General features: G+C 36.5%; 1 protein-coding gene across 6 annotated transcripts in view; it reads right to left on the bottom strand.

Moving 5' to 3' along the window:
* Nucleotides 1-24,961, bottom strand: part of LOC105470104 (transmembrane protein 117) — a 579,101-nt gene that overhangs the window by 319,099 nt on the left and 235,041 nt on the right. The window contains exon 4 of one of the 6 annotated variants that reach the window (XM_011721853.3): nt 21,317-21,386. The exons of 4 other annotated variants lie outside the window; for them this stretch is intronic. In XM_011721853.3, coding sequence (XP_011720155.1) covers nt 21,317-21,386 — 70 coding nt within the window. Of the gene's footprint in view, nt 1-21,316; nt 21,387-24,961 lie in introns of those variants that run through there. One more of the 6 variants, XM_011721857.3, reaches the window with a different exon arrangement.

A 24,961-nucleotide genomic window follows, 5' to 3' on the forward strand; every position in this document is an offset into this window, starting at 1 on the left:
ATAATAACATATGTATTAAGCATATGTTCAACATATTCATATGTTGAAATCTAATCTCTAATTTGGTGGGATTAGGAGGTGGAGCCTTTGGAATCTAATTCAGAGTTCTCCTGAATGGGATTAGTGCTCGTCTAAAAGAGTCCCCAGAGAGCTGCCTTTTCCTTTTACTATGTAAGGATGCAGCAAGAAGACACCTTCTAGGAAACAGAAGATGGTCCTCAACAGGCACTGAATCTGCAGGTACCTTGACCTTGAACTTCACACCACCAGAACTGTGAGAAATAAATTTCTATTGTTTATAATCCGCCCAGTGTGTCATAATTTATTACAGCAAAATACTGCAATGGACCAAGACAAGCACCAAACTGATGGTTGGATGAGCAGTAGCACAGAGGCTGCAAAGACACTCCAGACCTGGTGTTTAGCAGGTCACCAATCACGGCTCTAAAGTGAGTACTTTTATTAAGGACCGGAGATGCAGAAGAAAACCTGCAGTGCATTGAGAAGTAAATACTGAGTGATAGAAACTATTATTTCTAGAAGTTTTATGGAGATGATGAGAAATGAATTAAAGCAATAACTTGAGGAAAATTTAAGAGGCAGAGGAGTTTTGCTTTGGGGGATGTTATAGACAAAAGAGAATAAGCACAATATGAGCAAAGTATCATCAAGCATTATATTTTATGGGTGAAAACATATCATCACTTGGCGATGAGTAAGCTTTAGCTAAAAATAGAATGAACCTGGCATTAAATATTCCCATGATATGAAGTATTAGGCATTAACGTGTGCAGTAAATCTGAGAGACAATTAGGATGTTTAATGGAATTTATTGGTCTCTGCATACATAGATATCTATATATATTCCAAACTCTCTGCTAGTACTGTCCATAAAAAAAGACCAGTATTCCAAATGAAAAGAATAAATCTCAATTCTTTTATATATATAATGTCACTTTGTATCACTGTCCCACACATTAATAAATAACAGAATGCTAGTGATTCCCATCTGGCACGTTTATGGGGCATATTAATAACCCATGTTTTTAGTTTTTAGCTTCAGCATTACTTTCAGTACACTACATAATATAAACATACCTAGAACCATGTCTAGCCCATTATAGAGGATAAATGAATTGCATTAAACTTTGTCATTATTTTTGGAGTCCTGCTATGTCTGATTCCTTTGCTCAAAAAGAATCATTCTAATTTTAATACAATTTGAAGTACCCCCAAAGGCTTTTTTTAGTCTGGTATTACTGTTCCTCTGCAATCTGTAACTAGCATTCCCATTAAAGCAATATCAAGTCATCATTCTTAATGCCCCCACCACCACATGGCTTGCTCAGCTACCAATTTGCTATAGCTTCTAGGCTCATTTTAGCCTTTTTACTAATATCCCACTTGTTTTGGTGGGCTTCTCAAAGTGTTCCTCCATCTACATATGGCAAAATAATATTCTGTTTCTTATTCTGTTTATTTCTCATGATCCTCCTCATTAGTAGCATTTGATATTGAAATTCTAAACTTTAGATGTTGAAGTCATGGTTTATGCAGTTCTAAGCCAGGACTCCACCCAATTTGCTGACGCATTCAGGCTTCATCTAGAATATTTCTAGTTTTATCACTTTATTATATCAGGTTCTTTATATTTTATCTGAAAACAAGGTTGTACTGCTAAACCAAAAGTTTGAAAAACAAAACAAAAAGTTTTAAAGTTTTAGACATCCTACTATATCACTATTTTTTTTTAAAAGTAAGTAACTAAACTTCCACATATACCCAAGTATTTTCACCATCTTACAGAAAAGTGTTAAAAGTAGAGTGTTACTATTAATTTCTTCAAGCAAGTTCATTGTGGCATACCATTTAAGGCATGAAAATCAAAACAGCACAGGGATCTGCAAAGGGCAAAGGTCACCTGCCAGAAATCTATTCAAGTATTTTCATGGAATAATTGTTTTTTAAAAAATAAGAAAAGAAAAATGCTGATACCAAGAAAAGGCTGAGGTTGCAAAGCACAGAGGTTGCTAGTTTGTTAAAGAATAATTAGCTGTTGTTCTACTTCAGATCACTTCAGAAAAGTGGAAATAACTTCAGGTTGACTTTTTTTTTTTTTAAGATAGTCTGAGGTTGGCTTTGTTGGTAATCAAATAATAACAGCAGACTTCTAAGCAGATGGATAAGAACCAGATGTCAAAAGCAAATTAACATATCATGAGACTGCTCCATACCCTGAACAGTTGAAAGACACCCCATAAGATTATGAGCTGGCCCTTTGCCAGACATACCTGAGGCAAGAGACATCTGCCATGAGATCAAGAAATGACACGAGGGAACCACTATAAGGAAACAAGAAAAGATAAACGTATCTATTCTATCACTCCTTTGAAAGCAGTATCTCTCAGATATATGTTCAATATTACTTGGAGAAACTGAATAAGACCTACTCCTTTCAGAATTTTTTTTTTTTTTTTTTTTGAGATGGAGTCTCACTCTGTCGCCCAGGCTGGAGTACAGTGATGCGATCTCGGTTCACTGCAAGCTCCACCTCCTAGGTTCACACCATTCTCCTGCCTCAGCCTCCCGAGTAGCTGGAACTGTAGGCGCCCGCCACCACGCCCGGCTAATTTTTTGTATTTTTAGTAGAGACAAAGTTTCACCATGTTAGCCGGGATGGTCTTGATCTCATGACCTTGTGATCTGCCTGCCTTGGCCTTCCAAACTGCTGGGATTACAGGCGTGAGGCACTGCACCTAGCCATCCTTTCAGAAATTTTAAGTCAAAACAAGAACAGCTAACACAGATTTTGAGTGTCACCAATGAGCCCAGCTGGCTATTTCTCAAGAAAGTTATGATAGTATAGGATCTGGCTCCCAGCCTTCAAGACTCAAAAATCTGACTTTGGTAGAAGTCAAAGAAGGGGTTCAGCCCTTAGGGATATACCCACAGTAGACTGATATACACACAGAATACTAATGGCCATATTTTAAAAGAAAAATGTAAACATCACCAGAACCAAAGCCCTCATATTTGCTTGACTCTGGTATTCTTTCCCAATAGGCAGACACATCGAAGAATCCAAATTATGATCAGAAACTTGTAGAGTTAGCATGGTCTCAGAAAAAAAAGGGCATTTGTGAGATGATTTAAGTCTGTAATAATAGGCAAAAATGCCTACTGTCTCTGTCTTCAAAGGAGAGGTGTTCTGGGCAATGGAGAATAGTATCACCGGCAGCCTCTCTCCTGGACAATGCTCAGCCACATCATGCCATCACTGGCCTCCACGACTGTAAGACCTCTGAGGGATCAGGGATATTGCCTGTCTTGTTCATCACTATAGCCTCTGGCACCCAGAAGGCATTCAATATATATTTGTTTGGCTGAATGAATTCAACTCATCTTTTTCTATGTTTGCAATGTTGACCAATGCATATTCCATTTTCAAATATGTTAATGTTCAATCCAGTTACTATAGACCCTATTGACTCTGGGGTCATTTTATCCGAAAGCTGACCTTATCCATCTCTGTTCTAACTTATTAAATTGTACTCTTAGAAGAGTCACCCTATATTCCTATTTCAGAATTTATTAGGGATGCATATCTGAACTGTCTCCAAGCACCAGCAACACTCATTTTGACCTATTCCAGATTACTGTATTTCTAATTGGTGTAACTCCAACTTGGCCACTGATGAAGATTTGGAAGCTATTATATCTTTGAGTCATGAAAATGAATACCTAACCTGAAAATAAGTGACAACTTGAACTGAGTCTTTTCTTCTCTCTCTCCTATTCATCTTCTGGACTTTTTCTCTGCAACTTTCTCTTGAATCTAAAGGCCTACTTTCATTTTTTCTTCCCACTTCTGTACTGATACAAACTCACTGTCCAGCCTCCATTCCACTAAACTAATACAAATCCTCCATTTCTTTCCCCACTTTGCTACTTACTTCCCAGTGGTCCCATCAAATTTCTATTTGCAGAAATTTAGATTTCTATTCAAATCCATTCTCAACATAAGCTTCATGCAAAATGGCTTCCCAATCCTACTCATTGAATGAATTTACTTATTTTTCTCAAAGTTTTTGCCAAAAACTCATCTGTTTTGGTGATTCCACATACAAAAAGCCAAAAAGAATTAAGAATATTAAATTTAATAAAGTAAATAAGAATGTTAACAAGTGTTAATGCTTCAGGATCAGACTTTCACTAAACTGCTAGTATATGTTTGTGCAATATGCATTGTACATGGGTCATGTACATATACAGCATAGACAAATGTCCTTTCCCTTACAGTGCCTTTCACTACAGAAGCAGCAAGAACAAGTTGTAGTGATATGATGCATCTTTTTAATGCTCAGACGATATTGTTTTGCCCTGATTCAACCCCCGACAAAAAATGTTGACCAACATGGCAATATCTTAGCTAATTAGTCTTGCAGGATCACATTACCAATGTAAAAATATGATAGTACATATGTATTACACAATGTCAAATACTTTCAGACAAACACATTTACTAGTTATTTATAAACTAGAAAAAGTGTCTAACAAAGTACTTGGCACACAGTAAGAACTTATATTTTAATTTCTCTTTCTCCTCTTTAGTTGAGTATTCCCCCTACACATACACTAACACATACGCAAGTTATTTCCCTAATTTGATCTATTCATTAGTTAATAATGAGTGAATTTTTAGAAATATCGACTTGGATGCCCAGAGTGGATTTTCTTAGTGATAATGGAATTCCTATCTTCATATTAGGAAGGGGAAGAATTAAATATTGGACATGAAAGACAAGATTTAAGGGGATATTCGTGTCGATTGATTTACGCGTTTTTATCAACCATCTGGACTTGGTCCATGTGTTAAGAGATGTCAAAGGTAATTTTTTACTGCTTTTCACTAATGCATTTCTTTCATCACTCCTTCTGAGTCTTTCAATATAATCAGAAAGCCAGCCAAAATAAAAATTTAGGAACCATTACTATTAATAAATGCAAGCTCCTGGGTAAAGTGTCAAAACATTTCCAAAGGGCTAGACTTTAACCTCCGATTCATTCCACTCATTTCTGTCCAATTACCAAATGCATGCCGCTCTAACCAAAGTGCACATTTTTTAAGTTTGACATTGACATGCACCACACAGAGATCAGAACTGGGCAGAAGCCCATGACTTACTATGATTTATATTCTGTCACTGGAGCTAATGCATAGTGAATGGTTCAAAATTCTCTTCCCTTTCTTCACCCCTTTAAATTGAACCAAGCATAGGCACAATATTAATTTTAAAGTTAACTTACTCTAATTGAATGGCAATGCTTTATTATGGTCATGTATCAAACAAGGCCATAATACATCATAAGGGACATGGCTAAAGTAGATTCTTCCATGCTTTGCTTTTCATTCTGCTTAATTTTTCATATACTATCTCTTTAAATACTATTAGTTGATTAATATACTCTGTTAGTACATTAACAATATTAAATCATCCCTGTATAAGCCACATCAATACTAAATCATGCACAGTGATACGCAAACCAGTTCATATTTCTTTAAACAGAAGAATTCTTAAGCCACTGAAACACACAGCTAAAGAAATCTTAAGTGGTCATCCAGTCTATCCACCTTCCTCCAATAAAGATCAATTTTCTCACATTCTACCTCTGTCCCTTAGATGATTCTGTCTCTTAGTAGCATCTAAGAAAAAGTAATGAATAAATATTTCTTAAAAGATCTATGTAATGCTATTCAATGAAAAAAAGATGATTTCATTGGTATGGTTGGTTTATAACTTCCTAGAAATAAGAAAAAGAAACTTCCCATGGTTAGATTGATAAATCAAACATGTTTTTTTGTTAACATCCATCATCTGATTTTCATTGTAAACATTAGAATTGGTCTAATACGAAACTGTGAGGTTTGTGCCAATGTCCTCCATCCCCCAGAGAGGGATCCTGGACACTGTGATTCTTGTTCATATTGTGAGAACTGAATGAAATGATATATGTAAAACAGGTTAAAAACATTTCAGAAACTTAAAAAGTCATACAATTATATTAATAATTATCAAACTGGGATTGATGAAAACAGTAACAATTAGAAATAACAAAGTTAGAGAGACAAAGTCTTTAGCTTTATACTCTAGGGAGCTGTGAATATGTAATTTTATTAGAATAATGTTAGTAATTCTGGCATGTTATTCTTTCTTCAGAAAAAAAGAAAAAAATCTCCCTTGACCAGAACACTAAAAAAAAAAAAAAAAAAAAGGATTTAGCCTAATCCAACTCCAAGCCCAACTAGCATTCTTATAGATTCAGAGTATTACCATGCTCCTCTCAAACTTTCACAGTCTGATTCCCTATCTCTGAAACACTTGCTCCTTCTTCCCACCCCCATTTCAGTCTAATTTCTAGTCATACTCATGTTTGCAACTTAAATGTCACTGCCTCAAGGGAATTTTTCTGCTCCAAACCCCACTCCAAACTAGGTCAAGTCAATTTCCTGTACTGCAGACTTGCAGAACACTTTGTACTCTTCCTCCTTTATTCCATTTAAGAAAACTGTATTCACAAAATTATGTGGCCATAATATATGCTCTGTGTGCACAGGAGTTATGTCTGTCTTGTATGGTCCACCCCCTGGCAGAGAGTTGGAGCTCAATAACTACTAGTGAAGGAATGAATAGTTCTTAGCCTCTTAGGCTCTATATGGAGACTGCTGAAGCTTTTCCATGCCACTTGAGTTCTCTGGGTAGGTGTCTGGTTTCCTATAGTATGCGGCTGCTTTTGAAGGAGTTCAGTGTTTTTATTCCCACGAGTTAGCTTCAACAATAGCTATTGCATGGGCAAAGTCACTCCTATGTGTGGGTGAGAGGTGATGATATTTCAATATGCCTCTGGATGGTCCCTAGATGGTAATAAAAGTAATGTCTTCTACACAAGCTAGCATTAAAACATTTCATCTCCTACCTCCTAGACAAGATGATCTCACTGCACTGCACTTAGGAAAGCCCCTAGTTCTAAATTTCAAGCTCTGATTGGTACCCATCAGTACCTGGCCCACTGTACTGAGCTCAACCAAACACTGCTTTGCTTTTTGAAAGCAACACCCTGTCAGAGGATGTGAGTGGAAATACACTTTCAGAAATTCTATGATTTTAGCCACATGTGAAGATTCTAGAAGGTAATAAATGCATACACAAAGTTGAGCATTTAATCCCACACAGTGGCAAGAGAATGACTTATTTCTATACTTAGCTCTGTGTTATTTTATTGCAAAGAGATGTAGCTGACACATATCAGATTGTTCATATGATCAGCATAACCATTCTTTGTTACCAGTGAACCATGCTAATTCAGATTCCAAGATGAGGCATCTGAGCTGAGTATCTTCTTGTGTCACCTGGGATGGCTATACTTTCTTTCACCCCTTCATCAGTTCTACAAATCATATGGCTTACCATTCATCTACTATGACCCCATCTATGTCACCAGAAAACGTGGGTATAGTATTTGAAATGAAGAGCTAACATATCCAAATATATGGTTACAATACAGCATGAATAAAAACCTGTGACTGTACTACATTTATCAGAATTTTTCTTGAGGCTAACAGAAAAAAAAAAAAAACTAGAAACATGCAGTTTTCAATTGTTTCTGTTTTTACACTCCAGCTTCCCTTGGGTAAATATAACATCTAGAATACTATCCTTTTCAAAGCCTTGAATTTTGAAAAGAATGTAAAGTTGATTGTATTCTGCCCTCTGTTGTGTCAACTGACTGTAAAATGCTGAGAACAGAAATATTCCCCCCTTCTGACCTTAATATCAATCAGTAGACACTGTCACACTTGACATTTTATTGTCCCTTCCTTAGTGGCACACTGTAAATAGAAACATTATTGTTATAAATTGTTCTTTGAAGTTTGACATTGTACAAATTACACTGTGTACTCTATTTTATTAAATGGCAAAACTCAACAGGCTTTCTATCAGGAGCCCAACTTAGGGTACTTTGTTCTCCTAAGAAATGAGTGCTATGTTGGCAGGCTAAGCACGAGGCCTCATCCTAATCATTCTGCCAACAAGTAAGTTGATATGGTTTGGCTGTATCCCTACCCAAATCTCAACTTGAATTGTAGCTCCCAGAATTCCCACGTGTTGTGGGAGGGACCCAGGGGGAGGTAACTGAATCATGGGGGCTGGTCTCTCCTGTGCTATTCTCATGATAGTGAGTAAGTCTCATGAGATCTGATGAGTTTATCAGCGGTTTCCACTTTTGTATCATTCTCATTTTCTCTTGCCACTACCATGTAAGAAGTGCCTTTCACCTCCCACCATGATTCTGAGGCTTCCCCAGCCATGTGGAACTGTAAATCCAATTAAACCTTTTTTTGTTATCAGCAGCATGAAAACGGACTAATACGTAAGTCACAAAGTATTTTTCTGAGGATATACCTTAAAGCATTTATCTTGATCTGTTTTAACATGTATCTTTGTATACCTTAACATAGAGAGGTAATATACTGTATCAGAGGTAAAACATTCTATCAGCAAGAGGTGATGCCTGCACTCAGGGAAAAAAAAAAAAAAAAAAAAAAAAAAAAAAAAAAAAAAAAACCCAACACATAAATACAAGATAAAGAATTAGTACACAAACAAAAAAGCACAAGAATGGAAGTAAAGAGGAATTAAGTATTTTTCTTATCTTTAAAAGGTGTTCTCGGTTGGGGGTGTTGGTTCATGCCTATAGTCCCAGCACTTTGGGAGGCCAAGAAGGGTGGATCACCTGAGGTCAGGGGTTTGAGACCAGCCTGAGCAACATGGTGAAACCGCATCTCTACTAAAAATACAAAAATTAGCTGGGTATGGTGGCACATGCCTGTAATCCCAGCTACTCAGGAGGCCAAGGGAGTAGAATTCCCTGAGCCCGGGTGGCAGAGGTTGCAGTGAGCCGAGATTGTGCCACTGCACTCCACACTGGGTGACAGAGTGAGACTCAGTCTCAAAATAAATAAATAAAAAGTAAAATAAAAATAAAAGGGGCCCTGCACTCAAAGATAGGAATAATAAACCCTGGAGAATCCAAAAGTGGGAAGGGAGCAAGGGTGGAGAAACCACCTTTAGAGGCTATGTTCACTACTTGAGTGACAAAATAATTAGAAGCCCAAACCTCAGCATCACACACATAACAATCTTGCACATGTACCCCCGAATCTAAAATATAATTTAAATTTAAAAAATTGTTTAAAGGTAATTGAATCAATCACAAATATCTCTATGTCTGAATACATACCATGTTTAATGTACCAGAATTGATGTGTGGAATAGAAAAAATGCTATGGTTGTCTTCATGAAATTTATAGACTAGTTGATCAAGTATGGGATAAACACATAAGACAATAAGAAAAGAAGACATTATGTGGTAAGTATTGCTAATCACAATAGATGCTCTAGAAGAAGGGTTGGCAAAATATAGCTCCTTTGTAAATAATTATTGCAAATTATTTGTAGATAATTCGTTAGAACACAGCCACACCTATTTGTTTAAGAATTGTCTATGGCTGTTTTTATTTACAACAAGAAAACTCAATATTGCAACTGAAACCTATGGCCCACCAAGACTAAAATATTTACTGTCTTTAAGAAAAAGTTTGCTATCCTCTACTGTAAAAGGTTAGAGGAAGAAGAAATTGCTATTCACTGGAGTGGGAAAGAATGGCTTAAAGAATGGGTAGAAATCAGTGAGGAAAGGAATTACAGCAGAATTATAAATTCATGAAGTGCATTCTCATGTGACTCCCTTAAGCTGAGAGAGTCACATGAGCAAAAGTGCAGAGGTGAAAATCTGTGGGGTGGGACAATACAGAAGTCAACCTGGCTTAAGGAGGTAGGGCTCATTGGGAAGATGAGACCAAGTAGAAAACGTGGTTTTGAGTATGACACAAGTCTGACAAAAAGCACCTAAATGTCAAGTGAAGAAACAGAGACTTTCTCCTCCTAGTCAACAGAGGAGAGCTTTGTGGTTGTCAAGGTGGTGGCTTTATTTATTTTGCTTTATTTTAGCAGATAAGCGAAACATCAAAGATATAGTTTAGAAGATATTACCATTTTTGTATTTCAATAAAGCATTTACTATATTTCTTCTAACTAGTTCAGTGTGCTGCAGAGTGAAGATTGTCAAGGAGTGTTTTATACCACCTCTATAAATTCATCCTTCCTTTTCATTCATTTCAAAGAGCATTTAACATTGTTATTTATAGTTTCTTACCCAGCACATATTTGTGTCCCTTATACCTGTGATCCATATTGTCTTCATGTTTAATACTTGAAGAATCAAAGCCCTGAGCAGCAACAGAGAAAAAGAATGACCTCTGACCAGGTCTCTTTTGATGTACAGGGTATACAGGTGCTGTCATTTTGATTTGCCCAAAGGTTAAAACTTAAATACAGTATAGAAAGTGCAGTCCTCAAAAGAAATAAATACACTAGGGGCAGCTCCCAGGCATATAGTATTTGATACTTTAGAACCTGGCTGTTGGCCATTTCAGTCTAGTGTTAGGGGCAACAGTTCAGCCCAGGAAAGATGTGGCAAGTCTATTCAAGTATCCAGTGACCCTGAGTGGTATAGCTCAGTTGTCAACCATTTGTGCCTAAGAGTCCAGGTAAATTCTGCAGCAGAATTATATAGGTTCATGATAGGTGTATTCCCGAACTACCTAAGATCCATCTAAAGAAGTCTCCCCCCATCTTCAGGTTAACCTTGAACCAAATTCAACTTTCAGGTGTCACCCAGGACCACATTAGATTTCACGAGATCACTCATAATCTAAATGGAGACATCAGTTCTAATTCAAATCTGCCTCAGCTCCAGAGGCTGTGACAGAACTAGATTTAACTCAATTAACCTTGTTTTACAGAAATTTTTTAAGGGGAAATACAATATGATGGAAAAATCACAAGCTCTAAAATTAAAAGATCTGAGTGAATTTTATTAGTTGAGTCTCCCTGAGACAATCACTCAATTTCCTTGAATATAATTTTTTCTTACCTGTAAACTTATGTAATATTATCATGACTATATTAATTAATCTCACAGTGTTATGGGGGAAATCAAAGAGAAAGCACTTGTGAAACTACATTGCAGACTTTAAGCTGTTCTGAAAATATTTATTATTATTACCACTTCATATTTATACAGAAATTCCTAAAGTGTTGCTGGGAAGCCCTGGAGACACCAAGACCCTTTGAGTTCTGCAACAACAAAACTGTTTTTATAACAGAACTAAGCTGTTATTTGACTTTTTCACTCTTACTATCTAAAGCTACAGTGAAGCGTTCCAGAGGCTAAGCGACATATGATATCATCATGCTATCAGTTGACAGAATGCTGTGCTTGTGTATGTTCGTATTTTCCAGAATTTTGTAAAGTAAATCTTTGGGGTGCTCAATAAATTTTAAGAATGTAAAATACTTCTGACATCAAAAAGTTTGAGAACCACTATTTTATATCAGTTTAGAACTCCTTTTGTACTTTACAAACAAATAATGCACAGATTATATGTTCCTTTGGTAAATACATGTCAAGATTAGAGAGGCAGAGAGAAATATTTTTGAATGTTATACATTTGTGAACTTATCAATTTAAAAATAATAAGAAGGCCAGGCGTGGTGGTTCATGCCTGTAATCTTAGCACTTTGGAAAGCCAAGGAGGGTGGATCACTTGAGCCCAGGAGTTTGAGGGCAGCCTGGGCAACATGGCAACACCCCATCTCTACATAAAATAGGGAAATTGGTCAGACGTGGGGGCACACACCTATAGTCCCAGCTGCTCGGCAGGCTGAGGTGGGAGGATCACCAGAGCCGGGGGAGACTGAGGCTGCAGTGAGCCATGATCATGCCACTGCAGTCCAACCTGACTGACAAGAGTGGGCTCTGTCTCAACATACATACATACATATATATACATACATACATAGAAAGAACGGTAAGAAAAACTGCAAATTCAGTTATATCAATTAAGGTGCTTACTGAATACTTTTTGTATGCTTAGCACATTGTTCTAAGGCACACACAAGAAAAATCCAACACACTTCCTACTCAAAATACCTTGAAGTAGTTAGTGAATAAAAGAGTATTTTTAGGACAGGACCAAAGTACAATGGAGGCAGGAATCAAGAGTTGTGGCCAGACGCAGTAGCTCACGCCTGTAATCCCAGCATTTTCGGAGGCCGAGGGGGGCGGATCACGAGGTCAAGAGAATATTACGTAACTTTACAGGTAAGAAAAAAATTATATTCAGGGAAATTAAGTGAATATTGATTAAAATTCTGACTGAGCTATTTTACTTTGTAAAATAAATAATATAATATATAATTTGGAACTAAAGTGTACTAATTCTGTGGCACAGACCAAAAGTAAAAAGAACTAGGGTAGGAATAGATCTATGACAGCGTGTATAAGAGGCATAAGAACAAAAGACATCATACTCTTCTGCTTGGTTCTGCAAACGACATTAATTATTAAGTCATGATAATGTAAATAATGACAATGAATTTAATTAAAATGAGATCACAGTTGTTGTCCGATGGAAACAAGACTAAGGGAAGTCACCCTGGTTGTTGGTAATATAAGCCATAAGTATTACTGGACCTCATGTACTATGTTCATGCATTTCATGGCTAAAAGTAAAAACTGTTTCTAAAAATTAGGCTTCTATATTTTGTTTGATAGTGAAAGAGCCTACCAAAACCCCAAGTGCAACAGCACAGCTGCTTGCAAATGGCCCCCGATCATTTGAATCTCTGATCTATCCAGACAGAATTTTGCTTGGGACTTGAGCCAGAAACTGAGAAAGCAAAGCAGGTCTGGATTTGTATAGAAACAGAGTTGAAGTCCAGCATGCAAAACAAACCTAGTTCTGGAATGGAAAACAGGACCAAAGTACAGTGGAGGCAGGAATCAAGAGTTGTGGCCGGATGCAGTAGCTTATGCCTGTAATCCTAGCACTTTGGGAGGCCAAGGGGGGGCGGATCACGAGGTCAGGAGATCGAGACCATCCTGGACAACATGGTGAAACCCCATCTTTACCAAAATACAAAAAAAAAAAATTAGCTGGGCGTGGTGGCACGCAGCTGTAGTCCCAGTTACTTGGGAGGCTGACGCAAGGGAATCACTGGAACCCGGGAGGCGCAGGTTGCAGTGAGCAGAGATCATACCACTGCATTCTAGCCTGGCATCAGAGCAAGACTCCATCTCCAAAAAAAAAAGACTTGGAAGCAACATCCAAGATTCTCCAAGCCAAAGCATTTTAATACTCAATATCCTGCTGAAATGAAAGCTCTGGCAAAGGCTAACATCATTTTCCATTATTGTTAGCTTTCTTGTTCACTTCTCTTTGTTAAAACTGATGTTGGAAGAAAATTGACCTTAGATGACTTATAGCAAGAAACCTTGGCAAAGGAGAATAATTAAATTCATTTAAAACCCCGTGCTATTCTCTATCTCCTTCCCTCTCTCTCTCCTTTCTCCTACTCTTCACCTCTTCTTTTTTTCTGAAACTGTGATTACAGAAGAAATTGTAATTTTGAAAGAAGCTCTGCTTTATTTATTCTTATTCTTCTCTAGAAAATAAATAGCTAAAGAAGGAGACCAAAGAGACAGTGTTTTTATACATTTTGTAATTGTTATGTTCAGTAATGATAAGGCATGGGGATAAAGAAGATAATTTCTCTCTTCCAGGAAGAAAATACGTTCTATAATTTCAAAGTAGTACAGATTTAGTGAGATGCCATACAAGAGCTAAAATGTATGATCAGCAACTACCTTTCGCAGGTGAGAAAACACCATTTTGCTTTCCCCTAAACATATGTTTCTCAATCTATTTTCTGAATTGCTGAAAATGGACTCTTGAACCCCTGTAGAGGGAGCTGAAGGTGATCTGCTTTTGCATGTGTTCTCGGATCAAGCTCCCTATTGAAAATTTGATGATAGCAAACCAGACAGAGTGATTATACCAGAGCCCCAGAACCACTAGCCACCTTGATAACAGCTTTATTATTTGGATTCTTACTTTGAAGTTCAAATGAATACATGTTCTGTATCTACATTTCTTAATCTGTGGTTATAATATGCAGATGCCCTGGTAACCATGTATTAATTTAATCAAACATTTATTGAGCACTATGTAAAGCACGTTTCTAGACACTATAGTAGAAAAAAATGAGACAAAGTACCTGTCAAATTAGCTTTAGGTAATTATGGAAATAAAACACGTGTAAAAGTAGGCCTCCAAAGACTACAAATGAGAAATGTTTGTACATTCAAAATAAAGGTTTAATGAGGTAGTCTTATGAATTAATAGCAAAACATGGATGATGCCAAATGTGTCAATATTTCTAACAACACAAAATCAACATCATTTTCCTCACTGGTAACATTTAACGAAAACTTCCTATATATCAGGTGCTGTTATTAAATCTTCACAGCAACCCTAGCTGAATGCGATTTTCAGAAATTCTGCTTATATTAGATGGTACAGAGAAGCAAGCATTTCAGGGAAGTCCTCCCATATAAAGTTTACTTATTCTTCAGAAACTGGATTTCAGATAAACTTTCACACCACCTGGGGAGCACTGGTCTGATGGTACCCGTAGGACTGAGTGCTTTTTTATATAGGAAGCAACAACCTAAGAGTATATTTAGCACAGAATCCACATGGCCATTGTTATGCCACTATAAATATGGGAAGTCAATAAGTAAATTAGGTTTAGCATGGGGGCCTGAGATCCCAGTATGAAGCCCTGAAAAGGACAGATCTTGGGAATTCAAGCCATCTCACCAGGTAAGTGAGGTGAATAATTATCTCCAGATTGTGACCTTTTCTGATACAGATGAGGGAAAGAATGAAAGACACAACAGGGAAAGCTCATGCTTCATATAATACATTCGTCTCTTACTGTGAAATATCACTTTAGGACACAATGGGATTTTAAAAGTTGTGTTTTAAATAATTAAAATAATTAGTATAATGATATTTAAGTACCTTTTTATTGACAGTATGCTATATTGATAATGGCATAATGATATACTACTGACAAAGGCTTAAAAAAATCTACAGATATGGTAGTAATGGCTTAAATAGTTATCATGCTGAACTTTTTTGTTCCATGGATATTGGAAGACTTTTCAAAGTATAAGTATAATACAAATGATGTTTAAATAAGATAAACATGTCAGAGCCAAGTTTAGCATTCCCCTTGTTCCAATAGTAAATATGTTAGAATCTAAAGGCTTTAGGATAAAGGATCATTCTTAGTTTGGGGCTGAAAAAACACAAACATATTTCTACCTACCTATATATATGATTTAGTCTGTCATCTACCTTTAAACCAATATTTAACCAGTTAAGACATTTTCTAGTTGGAGACCATTTCAATAAGTAAAACGTACTGCTTTAGAGAATTCAAATAACATTTTGAAACAGTTGTGCTCAAAATATTTTGCTTGTGTTTTTTGTTATATTTTTAGGAAATTGAACTTAATGAAAATTAATTTAATACAAATCAACAGGAAAAAAGACAACCTAACTGGGAGGAAAAACTGACCAAAACGTGTGACAAGACAAAAGGTATTTCACACACACAAAAAAGTAATAGTAATAAAAACATGAAAAGATGATCACTCTCATTAGTAGTCAAGCAAATGAAAATTAAGACCACAATGAGATCATTTTACACCCAAGAGTTTAGCACGAATTATGAAATCTGGCCGGGTGCAGTGGTTTACACCTGTAATTCCAGGGCTTTGGGAGGCCAAGGCAGGTGAATCACTTGAGCCCAGGAGGTCAGGAGCAGCCTGAGTAACATGGCAAAAACCCGTATCTACAAAAAATACAAAACCTTAGCCCAGTATGGTGGTGCATGCCTGTACTCCCAGCTATTCAAGAGACTGAGACAGGAGAGAGAACTTGAGCCAAGGAAGTGGAGGTTGCAAAGATCCCACTACTGCACTCCAGCCTGGGCAACAGAGTGAAACCATGTCTAAGAAAAAAAAAAATCTAATAATACCCAATACAAATTTAAGTGAGAATGTGGATCAAGTGTAATATTGCCAGGGATAGTGTAAACTGGCACAAACATGTTTGAAAACAATTTACCATTATATGATAATTGACTATGTTTTTTTGTTTTTGTTTTTGTTTTTGTTTTTGAGACGGAGTCTTGCTCTGTCACCCAGGCTGGAGTGCAGTGGCCGGATCTCAGCTCACTGCAAGCTCCGCCTCCCGGGTTTACGCCGTTCTCCTGCCTCAGCCTCCCGAGTAGCTGGGACTACAGGCGCCCGCCACCTCGCCCGGCTAGTTTTTTTGTATTTTTTAGTAGAGACGGGGTTTCACCGTGTTAGCCGGGATCGTCTCTCGATCTCCTGGCCTCGTGATCCGCCCGTCTCGGCCTCCCAAAGTGCTGGGATTACAGGCTTGAGCCACCGCGCCCGGCCGACTATGTTATTTATGTTACTGAGCATAAATGTTCAATATCCAAGTTGAACATTTGGATAAACCATGGTCTTGCAACTCTGCTCTTCATTATATGCCTAGAAAAACTTGTGCACATGTTTAAAGGAAGATGTTTACATTAATATTTGTGGCAGCACATATAAAATTGGGAAGAAAACTGGAAACAGTCCAAATGTCCAACAATAGAAAAATGGATAAATAACTTGTGGTGTACTCACACAATGAAATGTTTTACTAAGAGAAAATTAATCAACTATAGTCACAACATCAAAGATGAAAAAAAACAAATTACAAAAAGTTCAAAGATAAGCAAAATCAAGCAACATACTTTTGGCTATATACACACACACACACACACACACAAATACACACACTTATATACACATATACATATGACATAAAACTATTTTAAAATAAAGACATGGGAGAAATAAAGCCAAAATGCAAAATAATCACTATTCGTGAAGGGATCCAGGGTAAGGCTACTAGTAGTGTTCCGATTCCTGATTTGAGTGGTAGAGTTCATTATATTGTTGTGTTGCATAACATACTTTCATGTTGCATGAATTATATTTATAAATTGGTATATTTCAATGTCTTTAAAGTCTTATATGCAAAACTGTTACAAAATTGTTATTCGATAGTTGTAATTATTTCCAATTTTTCTCCTTTACTTTGGAGAAAGTACTTTTATGTAACATATTTCTCTCAATTCTATTTTATTGATCAATCATTTATATGCGTTTTAAAAACCATAAGAAGAAAAAGTAAGGATATTTACTGTTTTATGAGAAAAATATTTAGTAATATCTATATCTATGTCTATATCCCTATAGACACACTGACTTAGAACAGAAACCTATAGAAAACAGTAACTATAGAACCCATAGGTAATACATCCTTTGAACACAATTAGAAGTCAGTTAAAATACTCAGTAGTATCAATTAAGTTTCATACATTTGTAGAGAAAAAATGTCGAATTTGGACTAAGAAATCCTTAAAAATTTTTAATTGTTAAATTCCTTTCTAACTCTTACTGAAATTTTCTACACGTCCATAGATTTCGTGCTTATAAATAACATGGGTACGATTTTGATTTTATATCAAACTGTGTAAATAAAGATTAATATGGTATTAATGTCATTCTAATAGAATTATTCTATTTTACAAATGAGCAATAGCTGCTGTCCTTTTTGTTGAAACGATCTTATAAATCACAATTATCTGGCTGATAATTTCATAAATATAAATTAAATAATATTTTAGTATTATTTACCTTGGGGAGTTTTTCTGGTATACCTGTCTGTTCTAAATTGTTTTGAAAGTTTCTCCCATTAAGATTTATACAGTTAACTCTTTCTCATAGTAATTGTGGTTCTGGCTCTAAAACCTAATACTGTATATGTGACATTAAATTATGCTGATGAGATTTTATTAATAGAATTGTGGGGCATCGTGCTTCTAATTTACAAGGCTTCCAGTAAATAACTTGCTTGATGAGATTGGAGATTTATTTGTTTACTAACTTAGAAGTTTTGCATGTTGGACTTACTTCAGTCTCAAATAAATCCCCAAAGGAGTCATTAGCTTAAAAAATAATTATAATCAATAATCATGGAAACCTCAAACTCAGAACTTAAGACTCTACCAGAAGCAAATCCCTGTATAGCAGAAATCTCAGATTTATATTCCAAGGCCATCTAATTATTGATTCTCTACAAATAAGGTTTTTTAATGTATAAACGGATGATCACAGAACACAGACACTTCTGTCTCTCAGTGTGAATAATTGTAGAGATTTCCATGTGTTTAATACTGCCTACACAAAGAAACCACAAAAAACGAACTGAGGAACACAAAAAGCTGGAACACCATGCATCTAATTAGGATCACATTTAGCTGAATTAAATCAGACACAAATACAGTTTGTGATTCCACAACAGTATCATTTTCAAATTTATGGCAACTGATTACTTCAGAGATATGACAAATATTACTAAATTAAATAAGTTTTCAAAAATAGAATTTAAATCAGAAGAAAAAGTAAGTAGATAAAATGGATTATTCTTTTAGTACCCATAGTCTTCAGCTTCATGTGTCAATTTATTTATCTATTTCTTCAAAAAATACTTCTTGGGGACCCATTTCATGCCATGCAAATGCCAATGGAAAATAATACTATGGTTTAATTAAATCTGTTATAATTATTTGTTCATAATATTAGTCCAAAAGTAATTATAACATAAATTCCCATTTAACTATAAAACACTTACTTTTCATTATCAATCTTGTATCAAAATCAGAAGATAAGTAATTTAGAACATAAGTTGGCAAATTTTTTCTGTAAAGGGATAGATAGTGAATATTTTAGGCTTTGTAGGTGAGACAGTCTCTGTTACAACTCTATTCTGCCATGGAAGCACAAAAGTAGCCATATGTAACAGACAATACATCAGACAATACATAAATGAACTAATGTGACTAAGTTCCAATAAAACTTTACTTATGGAAACATAAATTAAAATTTTACATCATCTTCATTGGGTCATAAAATATTCTTCTTCTTTTGATTTTTTTTTCAACCATTTAAAAACGTGAAAATCATCCTTAGTTCACAGACCATGCCAGAACAGGTAAGAGGCGAGATGTGGCCCGTGAGCCAGTTTGCTGACCCTGACTTAGAACATAAAACTATCCTCTTTAAGAAAAGTTCCTTTCTTAAAAACATCATCTTTATTCATAACATGTGATATGGTTTGGCTGTTTCCCCAACCAAATCTCATCTTGAATTTTAGTTTCCATAATCTCCACACATCATGGGAGGGACCCGGTGGGAGGCAATTTAACTATGGGGGCAGTTACCCTCATGCTGTTCTCGTGATAGTGAGTTCTCATGAGATCTAATGGTTTTATAAGGGGCTTTTCCCCCTTTTGCTTGGCATTTCTCCTTGCTGTCGCCATGTAAAGAGGGACGTGTTTGCTTCCCCTTTCGCTGTGACTGTAAGTTTCCTGAGGTCTCCTCAGCCATGCTGAACTGTGTGAGTCAATTAAACCAGTCTTGGGTATGTCTTTATTAGTAGTGTCAGAACAGACTAACACAACATGAGAAAAGAATTTTGTGTTTCTCATATGGTTTTAAAGGTTCTACAATGGTACTTTGGACAGAAGTGTCAAACCTCAGTATGCATAGAGAAAGACTCCCATACGCACTCTTTTTTTTTTTTTTTTTTTTTTTTTTTTTTTTGAGATGGAGTTTCACTCTGTCACCCAGGCTGAAATACAATGGCATCATCTCGGTGCACTGCAACCTGTGCCTTTAGGTTCAAGTGATCCTATCACCTCGGCCTCCTGAGTAGCTGGGATGACAGGCGCCTGCCACCACACCTGGCTAACTTTTTTGTATTTTTAGTAGAGATGGGGTTTCACCATGTTGGCCAGGCTGGTCTTGAACTCCTGACCTCAGGAGTTCTTGAGGCTGGCGTCCCAAAGTGCTGGATATCAGGCATGAGCCACTGCACCCAGCCCTCATTTTGAATTCATTTAAAATTTAAAATAGTACCTCTCTGGAGATAAACAATTTTTTAGTTTGCTTCCCCTTAGTCTCATAAAATCTTATGTTGATATCATCAGATCTGTCTTATCTAAAATATCTTCAGATATCTTTAAATATTGAAATATAACTTAAACAAATTCACAAGAAAAAAAAACAAAGAATCCCATCAAAAAGTAGGCAAAGGATATGAACAGACACTTCTCAAAAGAAGACATTTATGCAGCCAACAAATATACGAAAAAAAGTTCATCACCACCGGTCACTGGAGAAATGCAAATCAAAACCACAATGAGATACCATCTCATGCCAGTTAGAATGGCAATCATTAAAAAGTCAGAAAACAACAGATGCTGGAGAGGATGTGGAGAAACAGGAATGCTTTTACACTGTTAGTGGGAGTGTAAATTAATTCAACCATTGTGGAAGACAGTGTGGCAATTCCTCAAGGATCTAGAACTAGAAATACCATTTGACCCAGCAATCTCATTACTGGGTATATATCCAAAGCATTATAAATCATTCTACTATAAAGACATATGCACACGTATGTTTATGGCAGCACTATTCACAATAGCAAACACTTGGAACCAACCCAAATGTCCATCAATGATAGGCTGGATAAGGAAAATGTGGCACATATACACCAGGAAATACTATGCAGCCATAAAAAAGGATGAGTTCATGTCCTTTGCAGGGACACAGATGAAGCTGGAAACCATCATTCTCAACAAACTAACACAAGAACAGAAAACCAAACCCTGCATGTTCTCACTTATAAGTGGGAGTTGAACAATGAGAATACTTGGACACAGGGAGGGTAACATCACACTGGGCCCTGTTGGGGGGTCGGGGGGCTAGGGGAGGGATAGCATTAGAAGAAATACCTAATGTAGGTGACAGGTTGATGGGTGCAGCAAACCACCATGGCACATGTATACCTATGTAACAAACCTGCACATTCTTCACATGTATCCCAGAACTTAAAGTATAATAAAAATAAATAAAAACAAAACAAAAACAAACAAAATCATAATAATACCTAAGAATTTTACACAATTGTAAGGCACCTCAAATAGAAGATATTAAACTGAGTATCCTCAGGAAGAAAAAAATTGAAATGTAAACATGTAAAAACAGAATATATTGAAATTTGAGCACCAAAGTGCCTTCCCTGTGGTTCATCCAATCATGCACTGGTTCTTGTGTTGCCTGCAGAGTATACTCGTGGTTGCAAATGACTCACCATGGATGAAACAGCTATGTTTGCACACATGCTGTCGAAATGCTGTATCCAGCTGGGGACATCCACTTTCCTAGAACGTTAAAGAGCTGTGTCATATATGTTGCTTGACATCTATCCTCAGGCAACTTATCCAGTTCAAATTACTTGATATGGTTTTATTGTTAACTCCAACAACAAATCAACAAAAATTCTGTGGAATCTTAAATATTTCTGTCGTTGGCATATCTCTCTGCTCTGAAGGCATGATCCTTAAAAACACTAGTTGAGGGGAACAAAAGTGCCGATAATATGAAAATGTCTTTTACATAAATGGTGTTCTATTTCTCATAATTAAACATTTTGGATAATTACATCATTTACTTTTTTTGAGTTTTTATCAACACAGATGTTATGATTATTTAATTCCTGTAAGTTGCCTTTCTGAATTCTGTCTCTGATTTTCTGCATTTCTTTTGAGTTACTTGCTTTGTAGGAAATGTCAAAAAAAAAAAATACTGGTATGTTTGTAAAATATAAGTACAACAACATATTTTGGTATCAGGAAATTTCTAAAGCTATGTCTTTGAGAGGAAAAATTTTCTACGAATAAGAAAATACAAAATATGAATGAAGAACCTGAACTGTCAGCAAAAGGAATAATAAAATTATGCTGTTGGAATCCTTTGTTTGGTTTGAAGTACTATGCCAAAAGAATGAAGCAGCAACATTTTGCATCTTTTTCAAGGTCACAACTGCAGGTGAAATTATCTTAATGTTTCTAAGTTGTTCTTAGAAAGGAACCCCTTCATATTTAAAAAAAAACTTCTTAGAATATAATTTAGCAATTTAGCAGATGGTATTTCAAAATGAAAGCAAAATCTTCTAGGACTCATTCCCTTCTAATCAACAGAAAGGTGCAATAAATTAACCAAGCTCAGGGCTGACACGTTACATGACATTTGGCCATGCTAAAGGGCCGGAAAATGTAGTAGTTCAAGCCATTGTTTATGTTTCTAAGTAATAAATTCAGCTCAAAGTTTCTAAGTGATAAATTTAGATTAGACCAAAGTAACAAAAAAAGAGTGCCTTTTGGCAAATATTCTCACATAGGCTATAAACTGAAATGATTCAAACATTAAAATGAAAATAAAGATCTTCAAATTCTGTACAACTTTAGAGCAGAGTTCTTGACCTGTTTGCAGTAACTTGTACCTGTGGAAATGCCAGCTTCAAAGTAGCATCTAGTAAAGAAACAGAGGTTCAGAAGGCGATAGAAATGCGACTCATTTGAGCAACTGTTCTAATGAAGACTTTTCACTGCCTTCAGCAGGTTAAGAATATTAAAGCTTTGTTCCTGCTGAGCCTGCCTGGGTATTTTCTATTTGTTAACTCCTCAGGAACTTGTTGTAATGTCTCCTGGTGAGTACGAAACTGTACCACATTCTGTAGTTGCCAGCTGGTAGAAGCAAAAACACCTGGGCAAGGTACTTGTTAAATGGCATATTTCTTCTCCCTGGCAGGCTCTGCAAACTGGGAAATCTGCTTCTTAGTTGGGTCTTTATTCTAATGGCCCAAACTGTCAAATCAATAGTTTAAGGCCTGTCTACTACTGCTCCTGGAAATGGTTGGTGTTTTGATTTTTTCACATCTTCCATTGGGCTATTTTACAGCCTGCTACAATAAATCCCCCATTGGTTCATTATCTACTACCATTCTCAAAGGGCTATATTTATTATACTAAAGTTCAACGACTAAGGAGACAACTATGTTTATCCATGCCTAATCAGAAATTAACATATTGCTGTGGACACTGATTACTCAAATATGTATCGGCACTGGTTAATTGGAGATATGTGCTGATTTGCTATCCATATTTAAACCTACAGGATAAATGTAGGATCATGAACAGAATATCTCACTTATATGCTAAATAGCTTTCAACTTCATGAGCTGGGAGGCGTGAGCAAGATATGAAAACCTTTCTAACACCACAATAATGATCCATTATTAGTTTTTATAAAGAAGAGATGAATTAGTAACCTTTTCATTAAAGATTGTTTCTTCCTTTCCTTTGTTGTTCAAGTTATGATTTGCTTGAATGTTATGTTTCTATATATGTCATTGAAATCCAATTCTTCCTGTCATTAATTAATAGAAGAAAAAGAGGCTCATATATCAAGGTAACTTTTATGTCACAGGCCACAGACACTCATAATACAATATAGTTCTTAATGTTATCAATAACCCACATTTCCCTGATGTCATTTCCTCACTAGTTTTTAAAGTACTTCCAGCGCTTTACAACATCCATTCCAATTATTTCTTAGAGAAAGCAAGCAATTTCTCACATATGTTTTTAATGCAATGCCTGAGGTACTACCTGGCACCTGCCATTTTCCTCTTATGAAAAAGTCAGTTCATTTTGGTGGTGGTAACGGCAGTGATTGCATCAGCTGATTGGCTCTCTGAAGTCCTCAAAAACCTAACAGGGAACTTTGGCCCCACTGTTGTCAGCACTGCTGGGACTCAGACAAAGCCAGTCTGACAAGTTATGGTACTGATGCTGTCCCAGAACTGTGGTACCACAGCCCAGTTTTACTGAAGAAAAGAGAGGCCATCCCCCCATCTTCATATGATACTACCGGGCCACAGTTCCAAAACAAGGCTGCCTTTGCTCCTAATGTCTCCTAGATATTCTCATGTAAAAGAGTACTATCATTTCCCCCCATACCCCAGGCAGATAAGCTAAAAAACAACATGAGAGGTGGATACCATATAATAGCCAAGTTCAACCTTCCTTTTTAAATAAATTAGTTCAGATTAAACTCACTGCCTGACTCGACCTTACCACTGTCATATCTTTTCCTAGGAGGATCCTATGTACACAAAGATGAAGAAAATATTACTATCCCTGTTTTACAAGTAAAAAATCTAAGGCTAGGAAACAGAATCAGTTACTTAATTTTTGAGACCAAGTGCAAAGGAAAATGTGGATCTCCTTGTTCAAAAAATATTACACATTTCAATATAGCAACTACAGAACATTAATCCAAGTGCGGGGCCCTCCTGACCAGGGTGCCGTGCAACTATGCAGGTCACATGCCCATGAAGCTAGCTCTGCACAAAGAAATGAAGTAACTTACCCAAGGCCACACAGCTACTGCATGCCTGAATCAGGATTTGAACACAGAGGGCTGATTCCAGCTCCTAGATTTGAAGCCACCAGGTGCTCTGTTCCTAATACAATATCCCCACCATCCTTCAGATATACCCAGCCTTGGCCAAAACCTAAGAGGGGAGCGTAGCCCAGGTTTAAGTTGGAAATCACAAAATAACCCTGCTCTAGTCTCTTACATGTAGACAAAGTTATGACTAAGCCAGTCTAAAAAAAAAATCAGCATTTACCACCATGGAAAAAGCACAGGGCTTTTTCATATGTTGAAAAAACTCAACTCCTGAGAAAACTGAATGAGCCTCTAACACAAATGAGAAAATGACAAGAAAAAATAATGCATTCATGTACATGGGTTACACTAATGCATTAGTGCATAAAGACTGAGGTTTACATCCCTTTCTCAATTTTGTCTAAATCACCACAAAGCAAGGGATGCTCGCAGGTTCTTAAGGATTCTAGGAAACAAGATCCCACCCCTCATGAAAAGGTTG

Source organism: Macaca nemestrina, chromosome 10 (genome assembly GCF_043159975.1).
Source record: "Macaca nemestrina isolate mMacNem1 chromosome 10, mMacNem.hap1, whole genome shotgun sequence".
NCBI lineage: Eukaryota > Metazoa > Chordata > Mammalia > Primates > Cercopithecidae > Macaca > Macaca nemestrina.